The sequence below is a fragment of the Pelodiscus sinensis genome, chromosome 5 (assembly GCF_049634645.1).
Source record: "Pelodiscus sinensis isolate JC-2024 chromosome 5, ASM4963464v1, whole genome shotgun sequence".
Taxonomy (NCBI): domain Eukaryota; kingdom Metazoa; phylum Chordata; order Testudines; family Trionychidae; genus Pelodiscus; species Pelodiscus sinensis.
In genome coordinates, this window is record NC_134715.1 from 92,779,412 (window position 1) to 92,807,382 (window position 27,971).

At 43.4% G+C, this 27,971-nt stretch overlaps 1 protein-coding gene across 4 annotated transcripts in view; it reads right to left on the minus strand.

Moving 5' to 3' along the window:
* UBE2K (ubiquitin conjugating enzyme E2 K) overlaps positions 1–27,971 on the minus strand; it is an 80,599-nt gene that overhangs the window by 12,492 nt on the left and 40,136 nt on the right. For 3 of the 4 annotated variants that reach the window (XM_006129501.4, XM_075930553.1, XM_075930555.1), the window contains exons 2-4: positions 27,308–27,401; positions 14,950–15,008; positions 9,962–10,044 (exon numbers count right to left, since the gene is read on the minus strand). In XM_006129501.4, the coding sequence (XP_006129563.1) occupies positions 9,962–10,044; positions 14,950–15,008; positions 27,308–27,401 (236 nt within the window). The remainder of the gene's footprint in view (positions 1–9,961; positions 10,045–14,949; positions 15,009–27,307; positions 27,402–27,971) is intronic. The other variant, XM_075930554.1, reaches the window with a different exon arrangement.

Below are 27,971 nucleotides of genomic sequence, written 5' to 3' on the forward strand. Positions count from 1 at the left end.
TTTTTCCAAAATTTTCAAATTGTTTCACTTCCAGCAAAATGCCATATTAGATGTTAATTCAGAATAATTCAAAATATTCTTTTAAGTCAGAGGCTTAAAATGAATATTAAGTTACTAAAGCAGCTCTTTATCTTGGCTATGAAATCTTAACAATATAGAACATTTAATTAAACCATAATACAAAGCATCTGAATTTTTGTCTTCAAACCATGATGGCACAAAACTGAGTACCTAGGCCAGTAGTGGGTAACCTGCAGCCCACATATCCCTTGTCTACATCTCCCGCACATGGGGTCACCAGAGCCCTGCACTTCCTACTCTTCCCCTTCCTTCCCAGAGTGCCATGAATCCACGGATTTGCGCTCTGTCTCTGCTTCTTCCCCTCCCTCCCAGATCAAGATCTGGGTGCAAGGGGGAGGAGCTGGGATGGAGCGCAAATCTGCAGATTCGTGGCACTCCGTAAATGCTTGGGAGGGAGAGAGGAATAGGGAGAGTGGGGTTTTAGTGACCCAGTATGCAAGAGGGCAGAGACGGGGTGCACTGGCTGCAGGGGAAACCCCAGTGCGCTGCAGGTTGCCCACCATGATGAAGGAGGGCCACAAATTCACTATGGTCGAAGTTTCTATTTACTATAATGCTTTTTCTATTTAAATGAATAGTTTGATGGACATGCTGAATGTTTTCCTCCAGCTCTAAATAGGAAAAAAAAAAAAAGATTTTCAATTTCTAAAACACTTGGATGTCACAGAACTCTAATCCTTCTGTCTGTGTATGTGAATGAACACCACAGGTTTTGCACTAAATTTCTGCAAAGAATTTTAGAAGCTGCAACCAGCTTTGTACATACTATAAAATCTAACTAAAGCCCTATTTTTCAGCCAAACAGCATTTTTACTACATTATTTCCATTTAATATGATTTCATTTATTCAAAAGGGACTTTACTAGAAGATCTACCATCATGATTACTTCTCCTGAAATAAATAAAAATTATTCTGCACTGCCCTTTATGGAAGTCTTCTCAAACTAATGGAGAAAGAACTTAATGGTGTCTTACTGCAAATACTGAAAATGTGAATGCAAGACAGGAGACCCGGGTTTTCAGCACAGCTATGCCACTGATAAATCTCTTCACTTATCTGAGCCTCAATTTCTTAACTCCCATCTCATAGAAATATGGTGATACATATATACCTCAAGAGTTTTTGGGAGGCATAATTTGGTTTGTGAAGCAGAAAGAAATACTGGGACAAAAGATGGTACATGTGAGTTGAGGAGCTCAGAAACTCTTACACATGGGAGCACTCAGTAAAGCCTATCATATATTTAATTAACTTCACATAAAGCGTGTTGGGATTTGCTGGATTTCTGACATTCCAATTTTTAAGGTGAGCAATGCCACAAAAACGCCTCATCCAATAAAATATAGACCTAGGTGTGAGCTCTCAAAGGACTCTTGAATTTTACAAATCTGAAGTCTATAAGTAAAACTGATTCAGCTTCACAGTCAAAAAGTGATATACAGCTATTTTCAAAGTCTCATCTCTCAGCAATCAGAGGAGTAGCCGTGTTAGTCTGGATCTGCAAAAGTGACATGGGAGTCCTGTGACTAACAGATGTATTGGAGCATAAGTTTTCGTGGGCAAAGACCCACTTCATCAGATACATGCATGCATGCACTTCGACATGCATCTGACAAAGTGGGTCTTTACCCATTAAAGCTTATGCTCCAATACATCTGTTAGTCTATAAGGCACCACAGGACTCCTTGGCCATCTCTCAGCAATGACTCACTACAATAAAAACATTGGAAAATAAGATGTGAGGAAGGGTTACAAAATAGTTACGCTGACCGTATGTCCCAAATGTAAATGCTCTGTCCTCATGCCCCATCAAGTAGTGAAATGTCCCAGAAAGCCCTGCCAGACATTTCACTACTTGATGGGACGCTGGCACAGCACAGCAGCCTCCTCCCCCTTCCACACAACAGGGTGCATAGGGCAGCTGGGCCAGCTTGCAGTGGCATGCGGCTCCTTCCTCTCCCTCTCCCTCTCCCTCTCTCCTCTCCCCCCCCCCCCCCCCCCCGCACGGGAACACCTCTGCCACACAGGGTCCTGGTCTGGCGGCCCCACCTCATCCTCCTCCTCCAGGCTGCCTTGGAGTACTGGCAGGAGCCAAACAGAGCCCAGCTGGGGCGCTGCAGGGTGGGGCATGCTTGCGCTCAGCAGATGCTGGGACTGGAGCAGAGGCCCCTGTGCAGCTATTTTTAGTGCTGCAGTCTGGGTCCCCGCGGGCAGCCCCAACTACAGCTAGAGTCAAGCGGCAGCCACACGAGGCACATTCCAGCCAGGGCAGCCTCACCACAACAGGCCAGTTGGAGCCAGGCAGCCTGCAGAGATTGGATTGTGGCACTAAACATAGCACCACAGGTGGTCCCAGCTCCAGTCCTGACAAGCGGTTCTACCCCAGCAGCAGCTGGGGCCAGACCGCAGGATCCAGCCCCGCAAACTGCTTTCTGGAAGGCAGAAGGTGAGGGATGGGGCAGAGGAAGAACTAAGGGGAAGGGGGGGCGGGGAGAGGAAGAGGCTTGTGCTGAGGGGAGGGAAGGGCAGGTCAGGAGAAGAAAGGGGACAGCACCAAGGTACAGAGTGGAGGAGACACAAATGACAGGGGGCCAAGAGGAGACAATGAAGAAAAGGGCAGGAGGGAGAAGGGAAGATGTCAGTGAGGGTGGGGGGGGTAGGGCAGGGTGATGCTGGGAGAGGAAAGGGTAGGGACAATGGGAGGGAGAGGAAAGGGTAGGGACAATGGGAGGGAGAGGAAAAGGAAGGAGTGGGTGCCCAGAGAAGAGGCATTGAAAGGAGGGGTGGGCATAAGGAAGGCAGGAGATGGAGCAAATCGTGTGTAAGGGGGAGTGCACCAGAGAGAAAGAAGGCAAGGAGGGTAGGGGCAGTCAGGAAGGGGGAGGCACCAGGAAGGTGCAGGGGTAAGGGAAGCTGCAGGTGCCAGGAGATTCTGGGGGTGAAGCAGAAGGGCAGACACATGGAGGAGAGGGACGGGGGACAGAGGAGCGAGGCAGGGAAAGTGGGTAGAGGTAGGTGTTAGGAGAGGGGATGTGGCGGGGTAGCTACAGATGATCAGAGTGGGGATTGCGGAAGAGTGGACACGGGGAAGAGAAGGGCTGGTTCAGCAAGCCCTGGTGATTACAAACATCTTTAAACAGAATGGTGAGATGATGAAGTTGTAGCGACATCTCTGTAATCTCTGTATTAATCATTTTCTCACTGAAGTTTTTAACTTTGTATCAAGTCCTTTTAAATAGCTTTATATTAAGTCCTTTTACATAGAAACTTTGTATTAAGTCTTTTGTATTAAGTCTTGGTAGAATTTGTATTAAGTCTTTTGTATTAAGTCTTGGTAGAATAGTCCCTAAAAATGAGTAAGGTAAAGAGAATGTCCCCATTGAATGAATGAGGTGTGAATAGCTAAGAAAAGAAAGACAAGCACCTCAGGGCAGTTGCATCACTTGGAGACTGGAAGCCAAATCCAAAAAACAATGAGACCTATTAAGTGGGTCCACTGAAAGCGGACTGGACATATGGATGGCCTTGGGAGTCAGCAGCAAGTGCCTGCTTTCAGAAGCTCCCTCTTTGAAGATGAATGTGGGAGCATTGACACAACACCCAAAAGAAAGCGCCACAGGTGACTAACTGCATATGTATATGACGACTCGCAGATTTTGCATATTCATAAGATGAGAGATTTGCATGGGAGGGGAGCTACTATAAATCAAAGGTATCTTGCAGGACTACCCCAGGTTTGATCTGGCTCTGCAGAAGCCCAGCTCCATCCCTCCCCCATCTAACTCACCTGGCCAGTGCAGTTAGGGGGAGCAACTACTGGTAACAAGAAGACAGAGACAGAGACAGTCTGTGTGTTCATGAGTTTGATATATCACATGCATATGATAAGTGTTGATTGCTATATGCATTACCAATAAATGTGGTGTTTTGCCTTATGCCCCAGAAAAGATCCCATGCAGTACTTTAAGTACAAGGTGAGCTGCAAAACATGACAGTGAATCACCAACATGGGAGACAGTCATGGCTGGACACCTATTAGTTTCTGCCATCACGCTAAGGGATGGACCAGATAGTCCACCAAAAGCTCTTCCAACCAAAACATTAGGATTCTAAATATTTTACTTATAAAGGCTAATAGTAGAGATAAAGTTCACATCAAACCGCATTACTGAAAACTCAACATTAGATTGCCTAAGAAAGCTTGTCACAAACTATTACTGCACGCTTGTTTATATTTCCACTAGAATATTCCTACTGTAAAATAATCATCATAAATATCTGCAGCCTTAACAATGTTCCAGATATCCATACAAAGCTGAGTCTTTAATTCCAATTAAGAAGCAATATCAGATAAATTATTTTTTCTTTAAGCCTACAGTTTCTCATAGTACAGGCTGAACCTCCCAAATTTGGGAGACTCTGGTCTGGCAACATCAGGGTCATGGATGTTGCTGGACAAGAGAGCCCAAAGGTGAGGAGCACAAATCAGCTGGGAGTCCCGCAGGTGCTAGCGAGACCCAGCTGGGATGGCAGGGGCTGGTTCTGTGGTGAGTGGGGAGTCCAGGTCAGGGAGCCTCTACAGCAGCTGAGAAGAATCCCTGCCCCAGCCTGGCTGGGAACCCCGGTGGAGGGGGGCTGGCAGCAGCTGAGGAGGAATCCCAGCCCAAGGAGGCTGACCCTGGGAGCCACGGCATGGGACTAGATACAGACAGGGAAGCTGAGGCTCCAGGGCCGCCCACAGCACAGAGAGGAGCCTTGACCTCCCCTAGTCCAGCAAGCTCCATAGTTCGGGACCAATCAGGTCCCAGGGATGCCAGACCAGGGAGGTCCAACATGTAGTTAAACGAAATATTAGCCTGAAATGTCAGCATGTAGGGTGAGTCTACATAACAGATCTCTTAAAACAGATCACCACTAAAGTACCTCTACCTACAAGAGGTTATTTTTAAAAGCCTGCATTCAAATCTCTCCTATAAGAAGGGGATTTTCCAGGCTGCATAGTTTCCTGTCCTCACTGTGTCACTCAGCATAGACAAGATGCCAAAAGATACCTGCTTGCCTTCTCTTCAGAGATGATTAATAGGTATAATCACTATAATTATAAGGCACAACACAGCACTCTTCTTAAGAAAAGAAATACTACAGAAAAAACATTACAAACAATAAAAGAACCTATACTCATGCTAATAATAGGATTGCCAGGTGTCTGGTTTTTGACTGGAAAGGAAGACCTTGGCAAATGCTGACTGAGCTATTAGAAGTCCTAGTTGGACTGCATGGCTCCCAGGAAGCTGATGACACATGCCTTTGGCTCCTAGGCATGGTGTGGCCATGGGAGCTCCACACACTGTCCGCACCCGAAGTGCCAGCTCTGCTGCTCCCATTGACCAGGAAACTGCAGGTGTGGGGCTTGCAGGGCCACCTGGCTGCGCCTCTACCTAAGAGGTGGAGGAATATGCCAGCAAGCATCTTGGGAGCCGACTGAAGTAAGTACCACCCAGATGCCAGAACCCACACCTCTTACCCCCTTCCACACAGCAACCCTCTGCGCCAGCCTGAGCACCCTCCCAGACTCCTAACTTCTCAGCCTGAGCCCAGAGCCTCTTCCTGCACCTCAAATCCCTGATCCTGGTCCTACCCCAGAGGCAACATCTCCAGGCAGAGCCCTCACCATTTCCCACCCTCCAACTCCCTGCCCAAGTCCAGTGAGCAAGTTAAGTCAAAGTGAGAAAGAGCAAGTGACAGGGCATGGGTGTCCAGTGTTCTACTATTAGAAAGTTGTCAACGCTAGCTAATAAACTTATCGCACTTCACCCCTATTCTAACATGGGTTCAGGAAGTACAGTTCAACACCCAGTGTTTCCTTTGTGATCACAAGTTCATCACAGCCTCAGCTCAGAACCAGCCCTTACCCTTATGGAAACTCAGTATGCCCAGCTCTTCCAACCCTTCAGCTGGGGCCCTCCTCCTAATTGCTGAATCAGGAAGCCAATTTAAAAACAGGATTTCTGGATAAACAACCTTTGTGCATTGGTCCTTAGTATATCCAGTTTGAATTAGTATATGCCAGGCATGTCCAAAGTCCGGCCCGGGGGCCAATTGCGGCCCGTGTTCCGGTTTAATACGGCCCCCCCAGGTAATTTGGCAATATCTATCTTTTATGGCCCCCAACGAATCCATATGTATTGAGATGAATATATTGTAAAATCTCAGTTCATGTCAGTTGGTCTAAATCAGTTATAAATATATTTGGACACAACATGTATACTTGGTGTTATGTTCCTGTTCATATTTTTTGAACTTAAAAGTTGACAGACAACCTTTATTACCAATAATATGTAATGTACTTTACAATGTTCCTGACATATATTTCAGCTTCCTGGATTTTTTTTTCATCTGGCCTTCATAGAATCATAGAATCATAGAATAATAGGACTGGAAGGGACCTCGAGAGGTCATCGAGTCCAGCCCCCCGCCCTCAAGGCAGGATCAAGCTCCGTCTACACCATCCCTGACAGATGTCTATCTAACCTGTTCTTAAATATCTCCAGACAGGGAGATTCCACCACCTCCCTTGGCAATTTATTCCAATATTTGACCACCCTGACAGTTAGGAATTTTTTCCTAATGTCCAATCTAAACTTCCCCTGCTGCACTTTAAGCCCATTACTCCTTGTCCTGTCCTCAGAAACCAAGAGGAACAAATTTTCGCCTTCCTCCTTGTGACACCCTTTTAGATATTTGAAAACCGCTATCATGTCCCCCCTTAATCTTCTTTTTTCCAAACTAAACAAGCCCAGTTCATGAAGCCTGAATTTCAATTTTTAGAGAGCGGTTGGGTGTTTGGCACTTTTGTGATCTTGTGACATATTTAAGTGTTTAAATATGGTCACATATTTTAAAAAACTGGTCTTGATATTCTGAGCATGCCAGCAAAATAGTGGATAAAGGAGAACCAGAAGACAATCTATCTGGATTTTCAAAAGTCTTTGACAATCTCCTTTCCCCATGAGGCTACTAATGAAACTAATTAGTAATTCTCTTTTACTGCTGAGAATATCTTGGTGTCATTATGAAAACTTCCTCTCAATGTGCAGTAGCAGTCAAAAAGACAAATGGTATTTTAAGAATTATTAGGGGGGCTGCACCCCCTACTCACTATGCACACGCACACACTCCAGCCACTACACCCTACCACCAACCTGCTCCTGCACTCTCCCTCCTGGCCATACACTGTACCCTCATTCCCAGCCAGATCCTGTACCCTACTACTATCCCACTGTGACAATGGGGATTTTGTCCACTTTCGTAGTCCTGTTGCCTTCACTGTTTGCTTTGTTGTGTGTGAGTGATTCCTACTGTCCTATTCTGCTCTTCAGTGACTCTGTGTGTGCGCCTCAGTTTCCCTGGGCACTGCAGCACTATCTGGATAAGGAGGGAGAGGCTGGATATGACTCACTGTGGACGTATGTCAGTCTCTCAGGTCCTGAGGACCAGGTGACAACAAACACCACCTTGGGCCTGGAAGCAGGACAAAACAGGAGGCGGGGCTGCCTGGGGGGCCGTGAGCAGGGGCTGGGAGTGAGAGTTAGTTTTTCGGCTGGCTGGGGGAGCCTAGCTGGCTCCCTCCCAGATACTGCACCACAATACCCTGGCCAGAGACAATCCAAACCCCTGGCCAGACACCCACCAGCACCCTGCTCCTGCTCCCTCTCCCCTGGCCACACACCCACCAGCAGCCTGGCTCCTGCCCTTCTCCCCTGGCCAGATACCTACTCCCAGTTTACTCCTGAACCCTCTCCCCCACCCAGATTCTGCACCCTATCCTTATCCCACTCCATGGCAGCTTTGTCCCACACACTGGATCCCTTATTTTTGGCCCCACCCCGAGCCGAGGGGAGCGGGGGCACAAAATCCACTAAACCTGGAATTCCAGAAGAGTTAACCTGGCCTGAGACCTTGAACCTTCGTCCTCCCTGCCCTGCCCTACCCCATCCCCATGAGCCTGGAGTACCATGGGAGTGAGGTGTCAGTTGGGGGGCCACTTTTTGCTTCTCGCTTGTATGGTCCTTATCTGATTTTTCTGTGGGAGAGTGGACCCTAACCCAAAAATGTTCTCCACCAGTAAATAAAGACAATGTTGAAACTTTTTGTATTGAACATAATATTTTACTTTATTTAAAAATGAAGTCTGGTCAACAAGCCCCCAATTAGGGCCCAGCCCCCATCTCGCTACAGCATAAAACTCCTGCACCCCCCATACACCCGAACCCTGAGCCCCTCTTACCCCCACATTTCCAGTCCCCTGCGATAACACTCCTGCACCATCCACACACCCCGAGCCTGCACCCTGAGCCAATCATACTTCCAACCCCTCCGCCCTGAGCCCCTCATACACTTCAATCCAAACTCCTGTACCATAAAATTGACAAAAGACAGCCTGAAGGTGTGCATGAAGCTGGATTTGACCAGTTATGATGTAAATTTTAAAATGTGTGAAAACATGAAGCAACAGAAGTACCATTAAATAAAGTCTGTGAGTATGTTTCATTTATGCTATTATTAATTATGTCAATCATCAATAATATTAAGTTGTATATTTTCAGTCATACAAATGAGCATTCTTATACAGCTCTTTGTTGATTATTTGTTCTAAATTTTGATGTAGTTTGGCTCTTTGATTTGAAAAGGCTGCCAACTCCTACACTAAATGGTATCACCGTACCCTGCCAGTTAACTTGTTAACTTTTAGGGTAACCCACTTTATGTGCATTGTGTCTTCTCTGTGCCTGATCCACAGAGGATGAGAATGTTACACCCTCCATCTACAAAGCCAAACTCCTTAGTGCAAGCTTTCTGCTACGTAGGTCCATGGTTTAATCCCTGGTCAAGCTGGCAGCCTGATCTGGGAACACCCATGTTTCGGACCCTGGTAGGAGGAGGATGAAGCGGCTGTGTGTGCTGCTGCTCTCACTCCCCCTCCCAGCTGTAGGGGAACAGCAGTGCAGAGAAGCGCTGGTCTAGAGGCTTTTTCCCCCACTGCTCCCATAGTGAGTAAGGGTCGGTGCCTGGGACACTGGGGGGGGGGGGGAGGAGTCATGGAGCCACATATGCCCCACCCCAAGAGCAGAGTGCCAGCTAAATGCCCCACCCCTATTCCCCTCACACCCAGATACTGCAGCCCCATCCCCTTCACACACACCCTCCCCTCCCAGGACCTCCATCCTCCAGCACACTCCTGCATCCTCCCTCCCAGCACATTCTTGCACCCGCCATCCCAGACACCACATCACCACCCCCAGCACCCTTCATTATGACAAATATCCATGGTCAGGAAAATTCCATAATTTGGCATAACCCATTTCCCAAAGCTGTCACATTAAAGAGGTTCAAAAGTATTTCAATTTGCTGTGGTGTTTGTACCTGAGCTGGCCATTAGGTGAGGCAAATACAGCAACAAAGGGACCCACAATGAAGGATTTTTAATATACGTTACTGAAGGGTTTGGTGGGGAATTTGTGCATAAAGGGAATATGAACACCACAAAATAACATGTATTTACACTTTAAATTAGACATTCATCTTTTATCTATGTGCCTTAATAATACCTGAACTTTTCTCCTGGCTTCTCTTTTATGAAAGGTATATGTTTATTTAGTACTTTAAAAAAAAAGAAGCCTATTTCATAAAAATACTATCTGCAACTCAAAATACTATATGAAAGTATTTATAAGCTTCGAGAATGTTCATAAAACTCTGGGGCCATACATTAGAAATTATAGTTGTCAAGCAAAGAGCAATATGTACTTTTGCCCATTCTCTAGGTCAGGTCTGTTAGTTTTAAGTGTTCAATTCTGTGAACTGCATGGAGTATCTTACCATTGATCTTTCAGGATATCCAAACAAATGGCCCCAGTGACCGAGCTAATGTTAGGATGCCATATTTTGGTGATAAACCGCACCTACAATACAAGATAAGATTTTTTTTATATTGCTATTAAACATACTACAAACGATATGACATTCAAAATAACTTTTAAAAAAGTTGGAATACCACATACAATAAATTATTTGAATTAATTTTAGAAAGAAAAAATACTAATTTAAGATAGACCTGGGGCACCGTAGAACACAAGATACACATGAAATAGCATATGCCACCAGTAATCACTAGTAAATTTTTGTGGAAATCTTTTAGTCAGGAATCTTGTTCCATCCAGAGAAAATAGGATCCCAGGGCTAGGACAAAGGCCCTCTTTCCAATTTGACACAGAGACCCTTCCTCATCTTCCATTAGATATAAAGAGATCTCCTAAGCCACACAAAGCAACTCTGCTTTAAGGCCTTTTCTACCACTCTCAGCATCAATGTATAAATAAACTTCAGATAAGAGCATATTAGCACTACCTTCACAGAACATAAAGTATGGTCTGAGTTTGAGAATGGAGCCATTATTAACATCTGTAAATATATAAAGAGCTATGTGCTAAGCATTATTCTTCATTTACTCTGAGAAATTATTAGCTGACAAAGTACATTCTGGGCAGGATAGCAAAGCTTCAGAGGAGAGAGAGTTGTGAACACTAGCATAAAGAATTAACTAGCAAATGTAGACTATACATGGAGCCCCACACAGATCAGCCTGACCTCAAACCCTGCCAAAAAGGGCTAATGAGCACATATTTCAGGCCCATACACAGGGGGGTGCTTAGAGTGCAAAAGCACTCCCATGGTCCTCCCAGTAAGCATGGTCTGGCCAGCCAGGGGACAGCAGGAGCAGCAAGCTGCCCAAGCCTCCCTCCCCAATGCTCTGATCAGCTGGGGGAAGGTTAGGGCCAGGGGCAGATATAGGGCAGGGTGAACGGGGCGGCCGCCCCAGGCCCTGCGCTTAAAAAAGCCCTGCACATGTGCCGTGGCACCACCGCTCATGCGCATGGCGTCACGGCGCATGCGCCATGGCAAAGGGGGGGCTCCCGCGGAGTTATGCTGCCCAGGGCCCCGCAAAACAGTCATCTGCCCCTGGTTAGGGCTGATTTCCCCACTTACCTGGGGAACAATGGGGGGGGGTCCATTCATACCCTTGTGGTCCACATTTACAAACACCCCCCACCTGAAATTCCTGCATACGGGCCTGCATTTAATGAATAAAGAATTGCAAAACCACATTCCCAGGGTTTACAATAAGTCTAAACATCTGTGCACTGAGATCTAAGCAACCCTTCAACAAATGTTGGTAACAGAGACTACCAAGCCTTAGTGTAGGAATTACTAAGCTGTGGTCCACAGATCCCTGTGGCTGCTGCGTCCACTCCTTGTTTCAATTCCAGGACACATGTGGAAGAAAGGAGCTATCAGGAGTGGAAGTTGACACTTCCTTCTCCTCTAGGCATTCTCACTCCAGATGCTAAAAAAAGTCATCCACAGTATCAAAACTAGAAGCCACCTGCCCCAGGAAGTCAAGCCCTCCATATACATGCCACAGTGAAGCAATCAGAATCCAGTCCAAAGCGGTGCTTTAAAGGACTGAGAAAACTAGGAAACAAGAATCTGGGTTTGGGAGTGGGACTAGGTAAGGAATCAGAGGCATGGATGAAGAGCCACTAATTCCAGGGATCTCGCTAGAAGGCAGGAGTACAGAGTGGGGAGAAGGAGCTGACAGAAGTATGAGACCTGCAGAAAGCACAAGGAACAGGGTTTTTAAGGTTTGTAAAAGTAGGGAAGAGGAAGAATCAGGGTCTAAATAGCAAATCTGGGCAGGAATGATCCAGGGAATTTAAATGGAGCAATGATTTGTGTGTATGTAAAAGGAGGAGAGAGAACTGGGAAATACAGTAACATTTGCACAGGAGAGAAAAACAGTACATGGACATATTCAATACACTCCTCATGTCACATAATTCTAATCCTGCAAAGAATGAGTGTAACTGCAAGAAGAATGTATGGCAATCATCAATTGGTGTGTGATTTAAGTCGGTAGGAGAACCATAATATGATCAGTCCACTAAGAAGTGGTTACATTACAGTCTGTTCTACAAGGATGAAACTTGAGACTCCCCCCCCCCCCCACGAGTGAAAAATCTTTAAGAGTTTTATCAAGACAACTTGCCAGCAAGACTAAAATAAAGATGGTGCCTTGTGCCTTTAAAGGCCAAAGACCTAGGATGAGGCAGCCGTGATCAATTATTGGACCCAGCTGGGAAAGGGGTCTATTACAAAAGCTAGCAAGTGGCTCTGCTGAAATGGGGCAGCAGATACAGTCACTTTGTAGTAGTCTCTGAGGAACAAAGCCTCTACATTAGAGGTTCTCAGTACAAATGTTTTGGTGTCCTCTCTCGCACATTCCCTAAAATACTTAATTAGTTTTAGGAAAATATAAACATGTATGTCCAAATGATTGTAATTTATTTATTCCTAGCTAGAGGCTGAACCTCCCAAATCCCAGGACTCTCTTGTCCGGCAACATCCGAGCCCTGGAGATGGGAACAGAACCCAGCTGAGAGAACACAAGGCTGGGGAGCCCCAGCTGGGCCAGCAGCAGCTGAACTAAGCAGCAGCTGGGGAACTCCTCCCCCAGCCAAGGAACCCCTGGCATCAGCTGGGACACGTGGGTGGGGAATCTCGGCCCCAATGGGGGAAACTCCAGTTGCAGCGGAGCTTCTGACGGCAGGCAGCTCGGTCAGGAACTGCCACCCAGCAAAACAGGTGGCAGCCAGGCGGCCCCATCTGGAAACCCCAATATACCCCTGATGGGAGCGGAGACAAATTGTGCAGCCCCAACCGCGGAACCCGGGGCTGAAGCCAGGCTGGCAGAGGTGGCCAACTCCAGCTGTGGAATCCCAGGGAGGTTCCTGGGGTAGCAGGGTTAGCCTTAGCAGCAGCACAGTGTGGCTGGGAGATCTCAGCTGTGGAACCACCAGCAGCGAGGCTTGCGGCGGCTGGGTGGCCCCAGCCCGGGAACCCTGGGGAACACCCTATGGCAGCGTGGCCATCAGCACCCAGGCTGTTCCGGCTGGGAAAGAGGATGTGTGCAGGCAGGAGGATGGAGAGCCCATGCCAGGCCAGCATTAGCGGGGCCAACGGCAGGGCAAAGAGCCCACGGGAGAGGAGCCCAGGAGCAGAGCAGCCAACAGGGGAGCACTGACCTCTCCTGATCCAGCAAATTCCGTGGTTCAGGAAAACTCAAGTCCTGAGGGTGCCAACCTTAGTAAGTCTGCTGTGAAAAGTACTGTAACCAACATACAAGTGTCACTTTTCACAGCAGACTTACTCAACCCTGGCTAGCCTGGGGACAAATTAAGCCATGGGCGGGGGGGAGGGGACCAAGGGAAACAGCAGAGTGCTGCAGACTAAAGCCTTGAAGCTGGAAGGTGGAGCCCAAAGATGTACAGCAGAAGCCCACGAGTGGAGTCCAAAGCCCCAGGGTCAGAGCCTGCTCCCCTGTCAACCCAAGGCTGAAGTGCAAAGCCTGGACCTCATATCATAGCTCCTGGGAAGGTGGGAAACTTTCTTGACGGCCTGCTTCTCCAGCATTGTGCCCCAGGTGTTTGCGGGGAGGGGGGGGTGCAATCCTTGATGACAGCCCTAGAAATCAACCCCAAGGCAGTTCCTCCAAGAGCAGCATGGAGGGGAAGAGGCTGTTTCTTTACGCCTCCCCTCCCATAGCAGCCAAGGAGGCTGTGTCTGCAAGAAAAGCCCCTGGAGGCCAAATGAGGCCACAGTGGCTACATTTGAGAGGCTGCTATAGGTGGTTAAGCCCTATGCATCATAGCTGGATAGAAAGTTTTGTTTTCCCTTTTGAGTTTGTGGTCATTTGGACAACAATTAGAGCACAGATCCAAGGCCTAAAGACTAATTATGTGAGACTGAAGAACCTAATGTCTCATATGGCGTAGAACCTGGACACAATGATCTGCCTTAATACAAGGGGAGTGTGAAGTAGGTTTCAAAAGGGAACCTGAGCGATGGTACCACACAGCTTATCCAATGAGGCGCAGAGACAGCCCACATTGTTACAGTTCAATGGAAATATCTAGGTGAAAAGGTCACACTCAACGCCCCATCAAGATTTAAGAAGAAAAGAGCTACCATTGCTATATCTATATCTATAGATACAAATAAAGCCTTTTTGGGAGGCTTTGAATCCACTTCCAGCTAGTTGGGGTCCAATAAACCTGAAGCCCACATACGCCTGGCAGCTAGAAGATAGGAGTGTACTCTCAACATGTTGGTATTTGTACTTCCTTCACCCCAGAATTTCTTAGCTGTTGTCAGGATGGCTTCTATTATTCTTTTCTCTCTTTGGGGGAGCTTTCCTCCCTTGCAAACAGTTCCAAACCTAAGTCTGATGATCATCATTTTCTCAAATGACAACAGAATGAAAGTGAGTGGATTCTTGTCTTTTCCACTGAAACAGCTGCAGTATGACTACCCTGAATATGATATTTACTCAAGTCACAGCAGAACTGAAACAGCCATCCATAGTTTAATTATTACCATAGACCTGAAATGTTAAGATCAAACCAAATAAAACATATGAAGCACAAGGAATATGTTACTTCTTTACTCAGAGTACATAATATGGTCCTGCTATAGTTTTTCTTAAAAAACAAGATTCAACCTTCCATTTTGAATATGAATAATATTCAAGTAAGAGCAATTTTCAAACTGGTTTATCAGACAGATTCTTGCCAGGAAATGATCTAAGAAGCTGCATGTTTGTTTTGCCTTTGACTACCCAGAAAGCATTAGAAAATAGCAAACAAGGACTCACACTCAAAAAAGAAAATACTGAAGAAGAAGTCTACTGCACAAAAATACAACAGATGACATGACATTAAGAAAGACAGCCACAAAAATGTTTGCAGTACCTTAGGTGGATTGAAGGGATATGTTTCTGGAATTTTTATTTCTAATTGATACCTCCCTCCTGCAAGAATCAAAACACAAGTGAAAGATTATACTTATTTCAAGAGCGTGAACATACTATGATTTCAAAACAGAGTGAAATAAATGTGATTCTCTATTTACTCTACATGAATACTATCAAGTCATGTATTTATATCCAAAAGAAGTTCATCCAGTGAGCAATATGTTCTAGCTTTTAAATGCACATAAACACAAACATAAATGCTTATTTATTATTGAAGTCATATTCCCACATTGTATACAAATCCATTTCTAATTTCCAATTTGTTTATTGCCAATTTCATTTTCCTTGTCAGAACACCTTTGTTTCACACAAACAGACATTCATTTAAAAAGTTGGAATACCCAAAAAACAGATACTAAAATAAAAATAAATTGTATCCCATGTAATGATGCCCAGTGGTATGAAACACATATTAAAAGAATTATTCCTTTCACTTTGAGACTTGATACCCTTCAAGTTCTTTCTTGAAAATACTAAATCAAAATTAATTCTACGGTGTAAAAACGGAGTCCTTATAAGCTTTTAAAGTTCTTCAATATGCTTTGAAAGAATAGTTCCCAGCACTTGAATTCACCCCATGCTATATACCAGCTGCTCTCAGTCAAGGGACAAGGCGCCTTGGGGTCTGCAAACATGTTTCTGGAGGTCCACCAAGCAGGGCAGGCTTTAGTGAGGGTGGAGCCCCACCTCCACCAAAGCCAGAGCAAGTGAGCTTCACAAGGCTCCCTCTGGCATGGGGCCCCAAGCAACTGCCCTGTTTGCTACCCTCCTAATGCTGGCCCTAGCTTTTATATTCAGAAAAACTGCTATTGTGGCACAGATGAGCTTTGGAGTTTGTATAGCGTGTTGGGGGGAAGGGAGGCTGGAATGAAAAAGGTTGAGAACTCCTGCTCTAGCCCACTTACCCAGTTATTATAGCTCCAATTCTGCAAATACTTACCTATAAATAATCCCCATAAACTCAATGGTGCTACTAATGTGTTTGCAAGGTTGGGACATATAATAAAGGTAATCAAAGGTCTGTCTACATTATAAGCTATATTGACATCCAGCTGCCAGTTAGTTTGAGCCCTTGCAGACTTATCTTGAATCAATGCAGCACATGTTCAGCAAGGGTGTTAGATATCACAGTGTGCAACATCATTCAGCACACAGTCTTTTGGGTAGTTGTAGCAATGCATAGTGGGGCAAAAATTAATCTTGCAGTTGTAACTAAGAACAATGGCTCCCGTAAGTAATGTTCTCCATCCCATAGTATCTCTGTGCTATAATTTGTGTGACTACTTTCAAATTTCCGTGAAGCTGTGTGGAGCATGTTGCTGTCTGCCATCTCTGACATAGCATGCAACCTTGGCGCCTGCACCTCCCTGCACTATTATTATAAGCACGACAAGCACAGGATGCACGATTCTTCACTATTTGTGGAGTTTGAAGAAGAACAAGACCATTTCCAAGTGGTCAGTTTGCTGTGGGACACAGCAAGAATCAATTCAAGAGGGCTGTTGAGCGCAGCTGCAGATGGAGTGCTCCCTCTGGTCTCCGAGGCTATGTCTAGACTGCAAGCCTCTTTCGAAAGAGAGCGTCTAGACTGCACGAGGAACTTTCGAAAGAGCAAGCCGCTTTTTCGAAAGAAAGCACCCAGTGAGTCTGGATGCTCTCTTTCGAAGAAGCCCTATTTACATTCAAGAACGCCTTCTTTCGAAAGAAGCACTTTCGAAAGAAAGAGTTCTTCCTCGTGAAATGAGGTTTACCGCCGTTGAAAGAAAAGCCGCGTTCTTTCGATTTAATTTCGAAAGAACGCAGCTGCAGTCTAGACGCAGGTGAAGTTTTTTCGGAAAAAGGCTACTTTTCCCGAAAAAACCCCTGAGTCTGGACACAGCCCAAGAAACAAACAGTGACTTGGAGTACTTTGTAACACAGGTTTTGGATGATGAACAGTTCTGCAGACACTGTCAGATGCACAAGACCACATCCTGGATTTGTGTGTTGAGCTTGGCCCCAAACATCCAGCGCAGGGACACCAAATAGAGTTGCACTGACAATGAAAAGGCACGTGGTGATCACACTTTGGAAACTCGCAATGCCAGACTGATATCAGTCCAGTGGGATGTCCTTCTGGAGCTGGAAAAGCCATAAATAGAGACTGCTGTCATGGAAATGTGAAGCATCATTAACTCCTGCTATGCAGGACCATGACCATTGGCAATGTTCAGGACATAATGAATGGATTTTCAGCTGTGGGGTTCCCAAACTGCAGTGGAGCAATAGGCAGCATGCACATTCCCAATGTGCAAGGCGATCTGACGCCAAAGAGCATACCAGCAAAAAGGGCTACTATTCCACAGTTGCTCAAGTGTTGGCAGACCATCAAGGATACATCACTGACATCAGTATTGGTTGGTCAGAGAAGGTACTGCTCACATCTTTAAGAAAATGCTCAGAAAGCTATAGCAGGGACTTTCCTGACTGCTGGATTGTCCATGGCGATGTTGCAATACAAATAGTGGCAATAGGGAGCCGGATGCCCCCCCAGCTCATGAAGCCATACACTGGCCATCTCAACAGCAACAAGGAAAGAGTCAAGTACATGCTCAACAGGTGCAGAATGACAGCTGTATGTGCTATTGATCTCAGTGCAAAAAATACCTCACTGTTAATAGCTACCATTTGTATCCTGCATATTTGTGACAAAGGAGGAAAACCTGCAGCAGAGGTGGAGGGCAGATGTGGAGCAGCTGTCTGCTGAGCTTGAAGAGGCAGACACAAGGCCCATCAGATAAGCTCAATAAGCAGCTAATAAGGCTTAGAGAGAGCTTGAACAGACACTATAACAGCAAGTGACTCCAATCTACTGTAGTACTATGTTCAGGCTGGAGAGGCAATTTGGGGGTCTGTTAGGAATTAACTAGTGCTTCACTGCACATCTGTGCATATATTAATGACAGCTAGGGTTCCATATCTTCCATGGATTTGTTTGTTGCCCATGACCTGTCTATTACTTTTACTAAAAATACCCATGATTGAATTATAGCCTTAATGACAATCCACTTATTACTGTGGAGGGATCTGCAGTATATTTACATTTGCTGTACTGTTTGGCAGTGATCTGATGGATAGCGAATGTACAAGGCTACTATTTCTATGTTTTGAAAATTAACAAAGATGAACTATGCTCAAAACAAAACAGGAGACTATTTTGAGGCTGTTTTCATTAATCTGAAGAATTTAAGAGAAAATACATCATAATTTAAAAAAAATTAACCTTAATAAATCTACCCACAGGCATGAAAACTGATGGCCACTGTAGCTACATATACATCAACTGTGACTCTTGCAGGTCAGTGTATGTGAAGCTATGATTGTCTAAGCTTTCACACAGAGTGGCATGGCAGGAATAGTGAGCATGTTGGCTCTGAGGAATGCAGAGGGGATAGTAGGAAGGTACCATGTTGCAGTTCTCCACTAACTGCAACAGCAGGTGAGCTTGAGACTGTTGAACTTTGCGGATAGAGAAGTTTCATTATGTCCTGGTGTATCTCACTCTCTTTTTCCAGCATCTTTCTCCATACAGTCTGCAGTATTCACCTTCCAGGCCCTCTGTTAAAGTTCAATGCAGCACTAGTTTGAAGGATCTCACATAACATGTCCACTGTGTCCTTTTTTACTTCTCATCTGAGTCAGTTCTTCCACTGGTGTGAAGGGCATTCCTTCAAAGCTGTAATGGCCACAGCTACAGATAAAACACAGACACCATTGTGAAGACATTAGAAATAGAAAACAAAACATTAAAATTCAGAACTCCCCCTTTCCCTTGCTTCCTGAAACTGTTTTTAAAAAATGAGCATACTGACACTTCTGCTTTGGAGTTCCTGAATCTTGGTGCCACACTCAGCTGCAGCTACAGTGAGGGAAACAGACAGAACTGCTCAGCTGCATGAAACTATGAATATAGGGCAATAGCACTGAAAACTGGCACCATTTTCCACAGATCGTGGTGGCATTAGCTGGTATCTCACTACTGAGAGTAACAAAGGCAGAGAGAGCACAGCTGCTGCAGACATTCCAAAGTGCTGCCAGGCCTATGTGCCACTAGCCTACTTCAGTGCCTACCCAAATTATCCCAACCTACCATGGGAAAGTGTCCTACTGCAGAGGAAAAATAAGGCTGCCATTCCTAGAAACTTTTGGGAGAGCACTCTATGGAAGTTTCATCGCGATTTCTCAAGAGAATGTAAAGGTCATCCTTGTAGACATCTAACTGCTCCACATGGCTTCCTAGCTCTACAGGGAAATGAAAAGCAGATAGTACCTGATCTCTCTTGGTTGTAACACTATCTGTTCTAGTGCAAATACATTAACAAAAGCTTGAAATCTTGTGTCCGCTAATTTGGGGACACTATCCCTTGTAATGGAAAATTAATTTACACACTTACCTGAAGTTCCTTCCCCTGCATCATGATTTCAAATGCTCAATTTGCAGAAATGTGGTAGAGACCAACACAAGTCCTGGTTCACTGCACAGCCAAATCCTCCAGTTGCTTGTCCCCCATACTTCTCATCTTCCTCATCCTCTTCCTCCTCGCTGTTCATAGCAGTGGCCTGTGACTCAGGCTCCTCATAGGTATCCATGAAGTTATATGGGATCTCCACCAAATCAGAGACAGGAACTCTTTGCAAAACCATCAGGTCTGTGGATCTGGGCCCAAACAATTGCTGGCCTCCCTGACCTTCAGATATGCCTGCTGCAGTTCCTGAATTTTCCTGTGTCCTGCTGTTGTTCCCTGGTGTACCCCTTCTCCTGCATCCCCCAAGCAATCTGCTCGTAGATGTCAACATTTCTACTAGTGATTAAAAGATGCACAGTCTCTTCTTCCCACAGGCCCAGGAGATCCAATTTCTCCTGCCAATTCCAGGAAGAACATCTGAATCATGTAGCCACATAATCAGCTGGACACTTGCACACAACAAGGGATTGATGTTAGGTGGGCTCACTCATCTGTGCATTCAGGAAAAGGCATTTCAAAAATCTGCAGATGTTTTAAAGGAAGGGGCTACTGGTCTACGTGACACCTGAACAGTGAAGCTCACAATTGTGACTAGACGTCAGCGTCAGTTATTGAGATATAGCTACTGAAAAACTGTTATGGTTAGCACTCACACTATGTTGCTCTCCATACATCAACCATGGCGGTACACTGCTCAGGGAGGTGGCATCAGTATGTTGGCATAATGAAGTACATATTCCGTGGAAGACAAATTTCATTACAAACACATGCATATCTAGGTCAACACAAAGTGGCTTATGTCAACCTAACTTTGTGGTTTAGATAGGCTTTAGATATCCAAGCTCTTGCTATAATATGGTACCCAGCTAGAAACATTTCTACAAGCAGTCGCTATTTCAGTATGATACCACCCTTTTCCTAATAATATCTCCTTTAGGAGAGTGAAGTATTTCTCATTCCAAAGATGCTGTTAGTACCATTTATAATCATCTACCAATATTTCTGTATTTTCAAGCAATACCAACTTATCTATATTCTTTCTATTTGCAATTTCTCTTGCACTGCTTGCCATGCAGTAATTTCATGGACCACAGCACTGCAAGAAATTAATAGAATCTATATAACAATTTATATTGAGTTTCCATCAAGTTGCAGACTATAGCACTATTCCTTGTATAGATTATTCTCTATCACTCTATTCTTATTCTATTTGGAAACCAAAAGTTTTCATCCCGTTTATGCTTACAATTTATTTTGCAAAATTTTATATGTAGTTTAGCTATAATTCTTTGCCACTGAGAATTCAGGAGATGTCTATGTGGCCCCAATCCTGTCAATTACTCTGGACAAGCAGAGACTTATTTCTGTATAGACACGGGGCCTGCTTGGATGGAGTAAATTGCAGGATCAGAGTCTAAATCAGTAATTCTAGTCATTGTCTTTTTTCCCCGTGGGAAAGCTACATTACTAATAAGGAGAGATTACAGAATCTGTCTGCCTGTTTCTTACATTATTCAGTGTAAAAATTCTCCATTCTCAAAGATGTTACTGTCATATTTTTGGCGCTTTCTGCAATGTGCCTTTCCAAATACAGAAATCTTCTGAGGCAAACATTTAAATTCGCTGACTGGAGTTACTTTATATGTAATAGAGCAACTGTAATAAAAGCCCATCTCTCTCATACATTTTAATTTCTTAATGACAATATATTTCTTACTCTCCCCCCCCCCCCCCCACACACACACAGAAGAGGACTGAGTGATTCCAGCTGAATTTTTTTCACCCATCTGAATCTTAATAAAAAAATCTAAGCCTAAGTCAACAGCTTTAATTCAAAACAATACCAAAAGAGAATAGTCAGGATTTAGGCATAATTTAGTAGTGCATTCCTCCTACAGAACAGAGACAGTATCACACAATTCCTAACATCTTCCTGGCATAATTAGTAAATTTCTTTTTAAAAACTAAGACAGAAAATGAGACAAAAGTTGAAAATGAGAAAGGGGGTTGAAATATATAAACACACTAAGGAAAGGCTTACAAACTAGCAGACAAAAAGCAACTAACTGTTACAAACCACAAAGCAATATTAATGGAAGAGCAAATTAGGGTATGGCAAGGAAACAGCATATTTAAAAATTGAACACAGGAATAAAAGTGTGCATGGTATGTCTTGACTTAACTTTTTGGAGAAAGGACAAGAGGTTTTATGTTTTTGTATAGCACCTAGAACAATTGGAAGTGGATGGAAGTTAGTCAGTACATCTTGCTGGTAAAGATTTAAAAGGGTTTTGCTGACTCATTCCACCTAAATATAAGAGAAACAAGAGTGGCTCTTTGGGGAGAGAGGATCTAAAATAGGCTTAGCAGTCAAGCATGAAATGCTTTAAAATTATTTTAAGACATTTTTTATGATTTTAAAAAACCATGTCAGAAACGTGAGTTTGAACTCAAACTAGCACGTACGCTATGTTCGTAAGGCAGACTGGAAAAGGCAACAGATGACACTATATAAAGAGCAATACAATGAAGTATAAAGCATAGTCATACTGACTAAAATACTAAAAGAAGAGAGTAAGAGTGTAGTGCTTGCCAAACTACTCTTGCGTATCTGTACCCATTGTTCCTTTACGTTGACCACAGTCTGTGAGGTAAAGATGGCCAACAATTTCAGCACAGTAAGTTCACACATGAACACTAAATACAAATGAAGACAAAGAGTAGGGAGAAACAGGCAAAACAAAAATGGCCAATTTTTATGCAAAACATCTGGAAAGGAAGCAAAAAGCTCCCTCTATAGAACTGCTAAGAAGACTGCCGCTGGATTTCAAAATACAAAAATGCTTTTAACATTTTTTCTGCTCCATACTATTTTGTCTGGATTTCAAATCAAAATATAGATATTACATCAGACTTTGTAAATGTAATTTAAAGGCAAGATTTCATTTCTTCCAAGGAAAGGAACTATCACAAACTTTGGATAACTTGAACTATTCTACTATACAAATAAAGCTTAGCCCCAATACTTAAGTCAGTAGGAGACAATAAAACTAGTATTATTTATACATCGACATGGACGTGCATGGCATTTACAGACAAAAATAAATTATATGTCCCTGCTCCTAAGACCTTACAACTTAAATTAACTTTTTATACATTCATCCAGATACAAAATTAACTATTTTGCTCACTATTTATTATTGCTACATATATCTTGAAATGCAATGGCTTGTCATATAAATGCAACTGCTGTATATTAGGGATGTTAGGAAGTGTGTAATTTAGTAATCGTGTAGCTACTAAAATTTTTGTTGGGTACACGTTTAACTGATAAGCACTCTGCATTTAGAAGCGCTCGAGAGCCAGCGCGCAAGCACACTGGCTCGCGCCAGGTCCAACAGTGCCTCTGCTTCAAAGCCACACCGGTGCAGGGAATTGCATATTGCCAATAGAGTTAACTGATAAGCCACTTATCGGCTAATCGTTTAGTCAGCTATTGTATACACCTCAATAATTCTGCTAAAACTTTTATAAATTCTGAAAGCAATATTCAAAAGCTTTGCTTTTCGTATTACACAGATATCAGGAAGTGCTAAATATAAAGCGCAGACCAAATCTCAACTCTAATGTTACTAGATTTACTATATTTACCTGATATGAACTAAAACTTTTGAATGCTTGATTTTCAACCTGAATATTCTTTTAACATAGTTGTATGCATTTATTAAAATTATGCAACTAGACATATACATATTATGGTTCATCAGTTTATCACTAAAGAGGTTTACAAAAAAATAAACATTAACCTAAATGCCTTTAGACTACCACTTAAGAACATTTTAGAGACTGTCATTTACTGAGAAGCAGAACACATCAGCCATTAATCTTGATTTTTCAAAGCTCTTGCTATCTACTGTTTTGTAATATGAACAGACATGAACAGAAGCTGCACTACCAATTCATGTTGTGATCTTTCAATACTAGTCAAGCAATGTACCACTGAAACTGGTCAATATTTGGGTGGGATACCTTTAAAGAAAAGAAACTTTATGAACTAATGCATCAACATTGTCATTTTCAGAAACATAAAACCAAGATTTCTTACCATTTGTAGTCATTTAAAAAACTCACACGGCACTTATCCTTAAGATTAACCCTGATACTCCCCTGCAGCTTCAACTGGATGTTCTTTATTGTTTACTCTGAACAGTTAGACATACCGTATAAAAACAGTAACACATTGTATATCTTAATAAATGCATAAATCATGTTAAAAGAAAACACAGGCTGAAAAGTCAAACTTTCAAAAGCCAGAATTAAAGTTGCTCATATAATCTTAATTTGAATACACACTATAATACAATCAAACTACATAATCATGCTTATTTTTGTTCTTGACAGAACTACTGCCACATTCAATGCCCATGAAAGGATGGAGCTCACTGAATAAGTAGTTAGTACATTTTTTCAACCTCATCAATGTGTTTGTGCATTATACACATCACATCATACAAACATGCACTACATACAGAATTACTGATTTCTTCCTGGTATTTCTACTGTGCTCTCATTCTGGTATCCAAGTGTTAATAAGTTTGTCTTCACAGTACTCAGATGAGATAGGGGAGCACTATCACCAGCCTGAGAAGTGACACACAGAGATTAAGCCCAATAATGTCATACATGCCCTTTAATTTTGGTTGCCCAGTTTCAGACACCAATGTCCTAAGCATCTGCATATTTACAGAATGTTTCTTGAGTCAAAGCACACATACTACTGACTTTGGTTTCAGCTGCAAAACCCTTCAGAAAACCAAGCCAAAAGTGTCAATTTGGGCATCCAGAAAGTAAGGGACAGATAACTAGTATTCAACTGTACAGTTTGGTTTAAGTGGCTTTCCCCAACATCACATAGGAACTCTGTGGCAAAGAATCCAATTTTCTAGGTTGGCATACAGCTCTTTTAACTATGAGATAAGATTTCTCTTCCTGCAGTCCTTGTCTCGTTCACTATAAAAACTTCTAAATTCTAGAACAAATGAGGTACAGACCACAGTCTGTCTCACAAAACAATCCTGATGGATTCACTGATCACCATCCATGCTGTACACTGATATGGTAGAGTTCTCTAGGGGAAAAAAGTAAATTATGTTATTAAACACTGTCACCATGCATAAATCCAAGAAAGATGAATTATGAATGTTCAAGCAACTTTAATTCTGCCATTTCCTAACTTCTAGCTGCACATTATTTTAACAAAAAATTACACTTTCGAAAAAACAAAATCCATTAAGTGAAATGCTATTGACACCCATGTGAGTGACTGACAGTGTTAGAACCTTTAGATCCATAGCACAGACCCCTCTACAACTTCAGCTAACAGTATTAATAGGTAGCAAGAACAAGCTATTATCCTCTCTGAGCCATCCACTGCAGGGGGGAGGCAAGATGTTTTGCCAGTGGTTTCACGGACATTTGCTTGGGAGCAGAGGAACGTTGGGAGTCCTCACAGTCGGTGTTCCCTGTAAGCTGTGTGCTTGTGCAGCCACTCAGGAGTGCTTCAAACACTTCCCCACTGATTAGCAGAGAACCCACTTTGCTGAGTTCGGTGTTTCTTCTGGTGGTGCACATTCACATAAATTATTCTGAGTATGGATAGAATAATTCAGCACATAGATGTAAAAGATTAAAGGGAACATAGCTCCCAGTTAATGTATCTGGTGAAAAATAGTACCCACCAATCACAGGGAAAGTTCTCCTACACATTGAGTTAAAGCATGCTCAGAGATGGAATATTCTGAGACTTTTGATGTCAGCCTCTAACAAATCTCTACTAAGTGTGTATGTACAGGAATTTTCAGACTTATAAATCCACTAAATTTGGGAAGATTTTCACAGGAATGAATAAAAGCCTATGTTCTGACTCCAGAATGCAACCCCTATCAAATTTCAAGTCTGCTCCAAAGGTTGGCATTACCAGAGCTTCTCTACTAAGGTTTTTAAGAGTTTCTTTTAACACCGGCGAAAGGGCTTACTTTCTCATAGCCTCACTTTTTTGCAAACAGTTAAAATGCTTTTCCTGAAACTCTTCCAGAATTTAATCTGAGCCACATAGTCGGCATAGAAAATTTTGGCCCATACTGAGGTTAGCAAAACTACAAACAACTGAAAATAGGGTCTTTTGGCAAATATCGAACAAGCTTAAATTTAGCAGTCACTGGCAACTCCACCTGTATTATACAAACACACACAATAATTTTGAATCCAATTGAACAATTTGGAATTTCTAAGCAAAATGAGCTAGGTCAGTTACAGCTGTAACAAAATCATTTTGTTTTTCTGGTTAGATAAACCATATACTTGATTGTGATTAATACCACAGAGAAACTAGAAAATAGGCTATATGATTTCCAGGATAATTTTAAACACCGATCTAATACAGAGGATCCACAATAGAAAATTAAATAGAGGGATCTATGGAAACCTCCAAATTTCCTCTAATGAAGAGGTGCCCTTCCTTACAAGTTGAAAAAATATAAAACACCCACAAGATATTCTCTACAACAGTTCTTTGAAACACATATTGGGCAAGTAGTCTGTTCTGTGCTATAGATTTCTCCAGACCTAGAGAATATATTTGCTTCCAGATCCAAAAGACATCTATCCCCACCAAGCATAACAACTATATCTTGTATCATAGAACTTCTTTCTATGGCGTTTAAAATTCTGTTGCACAGCCCAGATTGCAACTTAGTCCTGGCAAGTAGCATGGTAAAATCTGTTATAAAGACTAAACAATTTTTCCATGTACAGTAAACTTCCAATAATCCGGCACCTTTAGGACCCACGGGGTGCCAAATTATCAGATATGCCAGACTATAGGAAGAGGGGGCTATGAAGGGTCTGGGGTGGGGGGGATGCCACCCCAGACCCCTCATGGCCCCCCCTTCCGATAGTCCAGCTCTGCCCCAGGTGTCCCTGATTCAGCCGCTGCTGGTCAGTTTCAGCAGTGGCTGAATCGGGACGCCTGCAGCAGAGCAGATGGAGTGCTGCCAGGTTGGTCCGGTAGCGCCGACTCTTGGCGCTGCAAGACCAGCCCGGCAGCACCCCAGCTTCTCTTGGGGATGCCTGGGGCAGAGCAGCTGGGGTGCTGCCGGGTTAGTCCCGCAGCGCCGCTCCACAGCGCTACTGGACCAACCCGGCAGCACCCCAGCTGCTCTGCCCCAGGTATCCCCAAGTCAGCTGCTGCTGAAACTGATCAGCGGCTGATTCCAGGAAGCCAGGGCAGAGCAGCTCTGCCTTGGGCTTCCTGGAGTCAGCCGCTGATCAGTATCAGCAGCGGCTGAATCGGGGACAGCTGGGGTGCTGCCGGGTTGGTCCCGCAGCCCCGAGGGGCAGCGCTACGGCACCTACCCGGCGGCACTCCAGATACTCTGCCCCCGGCTTCCCCGATTCAGCAGCTGGCCAGTTTCAGCAGCGGCTGAATCGGGGAAGCTGGGGGCAGAGCAGCTCCAATGGTCTGGCTGCCCGGAGCACTTCAGGGTTCCTGATGGTGCCAGACCATCAGAAGTGCCGGACCATCAGAGTTTTACTGTAATTATACATAAATTCAAAATAACTTTTCAAAGTTTAAATTTAAATGTCAAATTTAAAACCACATAAAATTAATGGCTTGTTTCAAAATATATAGCTCTTTATTCTTTATTATTTTGTGAATTAACTTTATAAACAAAACAACCCAAGACACAATTTGAAGGGCACAATGATTTCACATGCAAAAACATTACTTGCCTTCATATGGTGTGTCCGGAGGTCCTGCTATTTCTCCTCTTAATTCTGTAAAATTCTCATCTACAAGATCTACTTTAATTTGATTTTTGCTCGTCTTTAAAATAAACAGAGAAAAGCAGTTATGAGTAAGATATGTTTGATACAGATTCCAGAAAGATATTCAATTTTTAGAACAGATTTCTAAAAATAACCCATTACAAATATATATGTTCCAGTTAGTTTTATTTAATTTAAATTATAACTTTATGCAGCATCACAATTCTCCAAAGTAGTTTTTAAAGAGCCACTAACATGGATAAGGGTATTCAAAAACATGTAGAATATGTTAAACTACTATTAATTGTTTTAATTGACTAGATTTAGAGTTTAAATAGCTGTTTATTCTAAATACCTTAAACAAGTCAAGAAAAATAACCAGCGTCAAAAATTTTAACTTGATTGCTTTAAACGGAACACTTTCAAGTGACATTAAACATAACCAATACCTTTACTGGAATACAGCAAGATCTTGCAAAAATAATGCACTGATCTATTTTTGAAACAATATATGATATCTTAAATAGTAACATTAACAGTGGACTTGTTGAAAAGCATATTTTCACAACATCTGAAGTCTAAGGCAACATTTTGGTGCAGGAGCTACTGGCTATGTGTCACCCCCTCC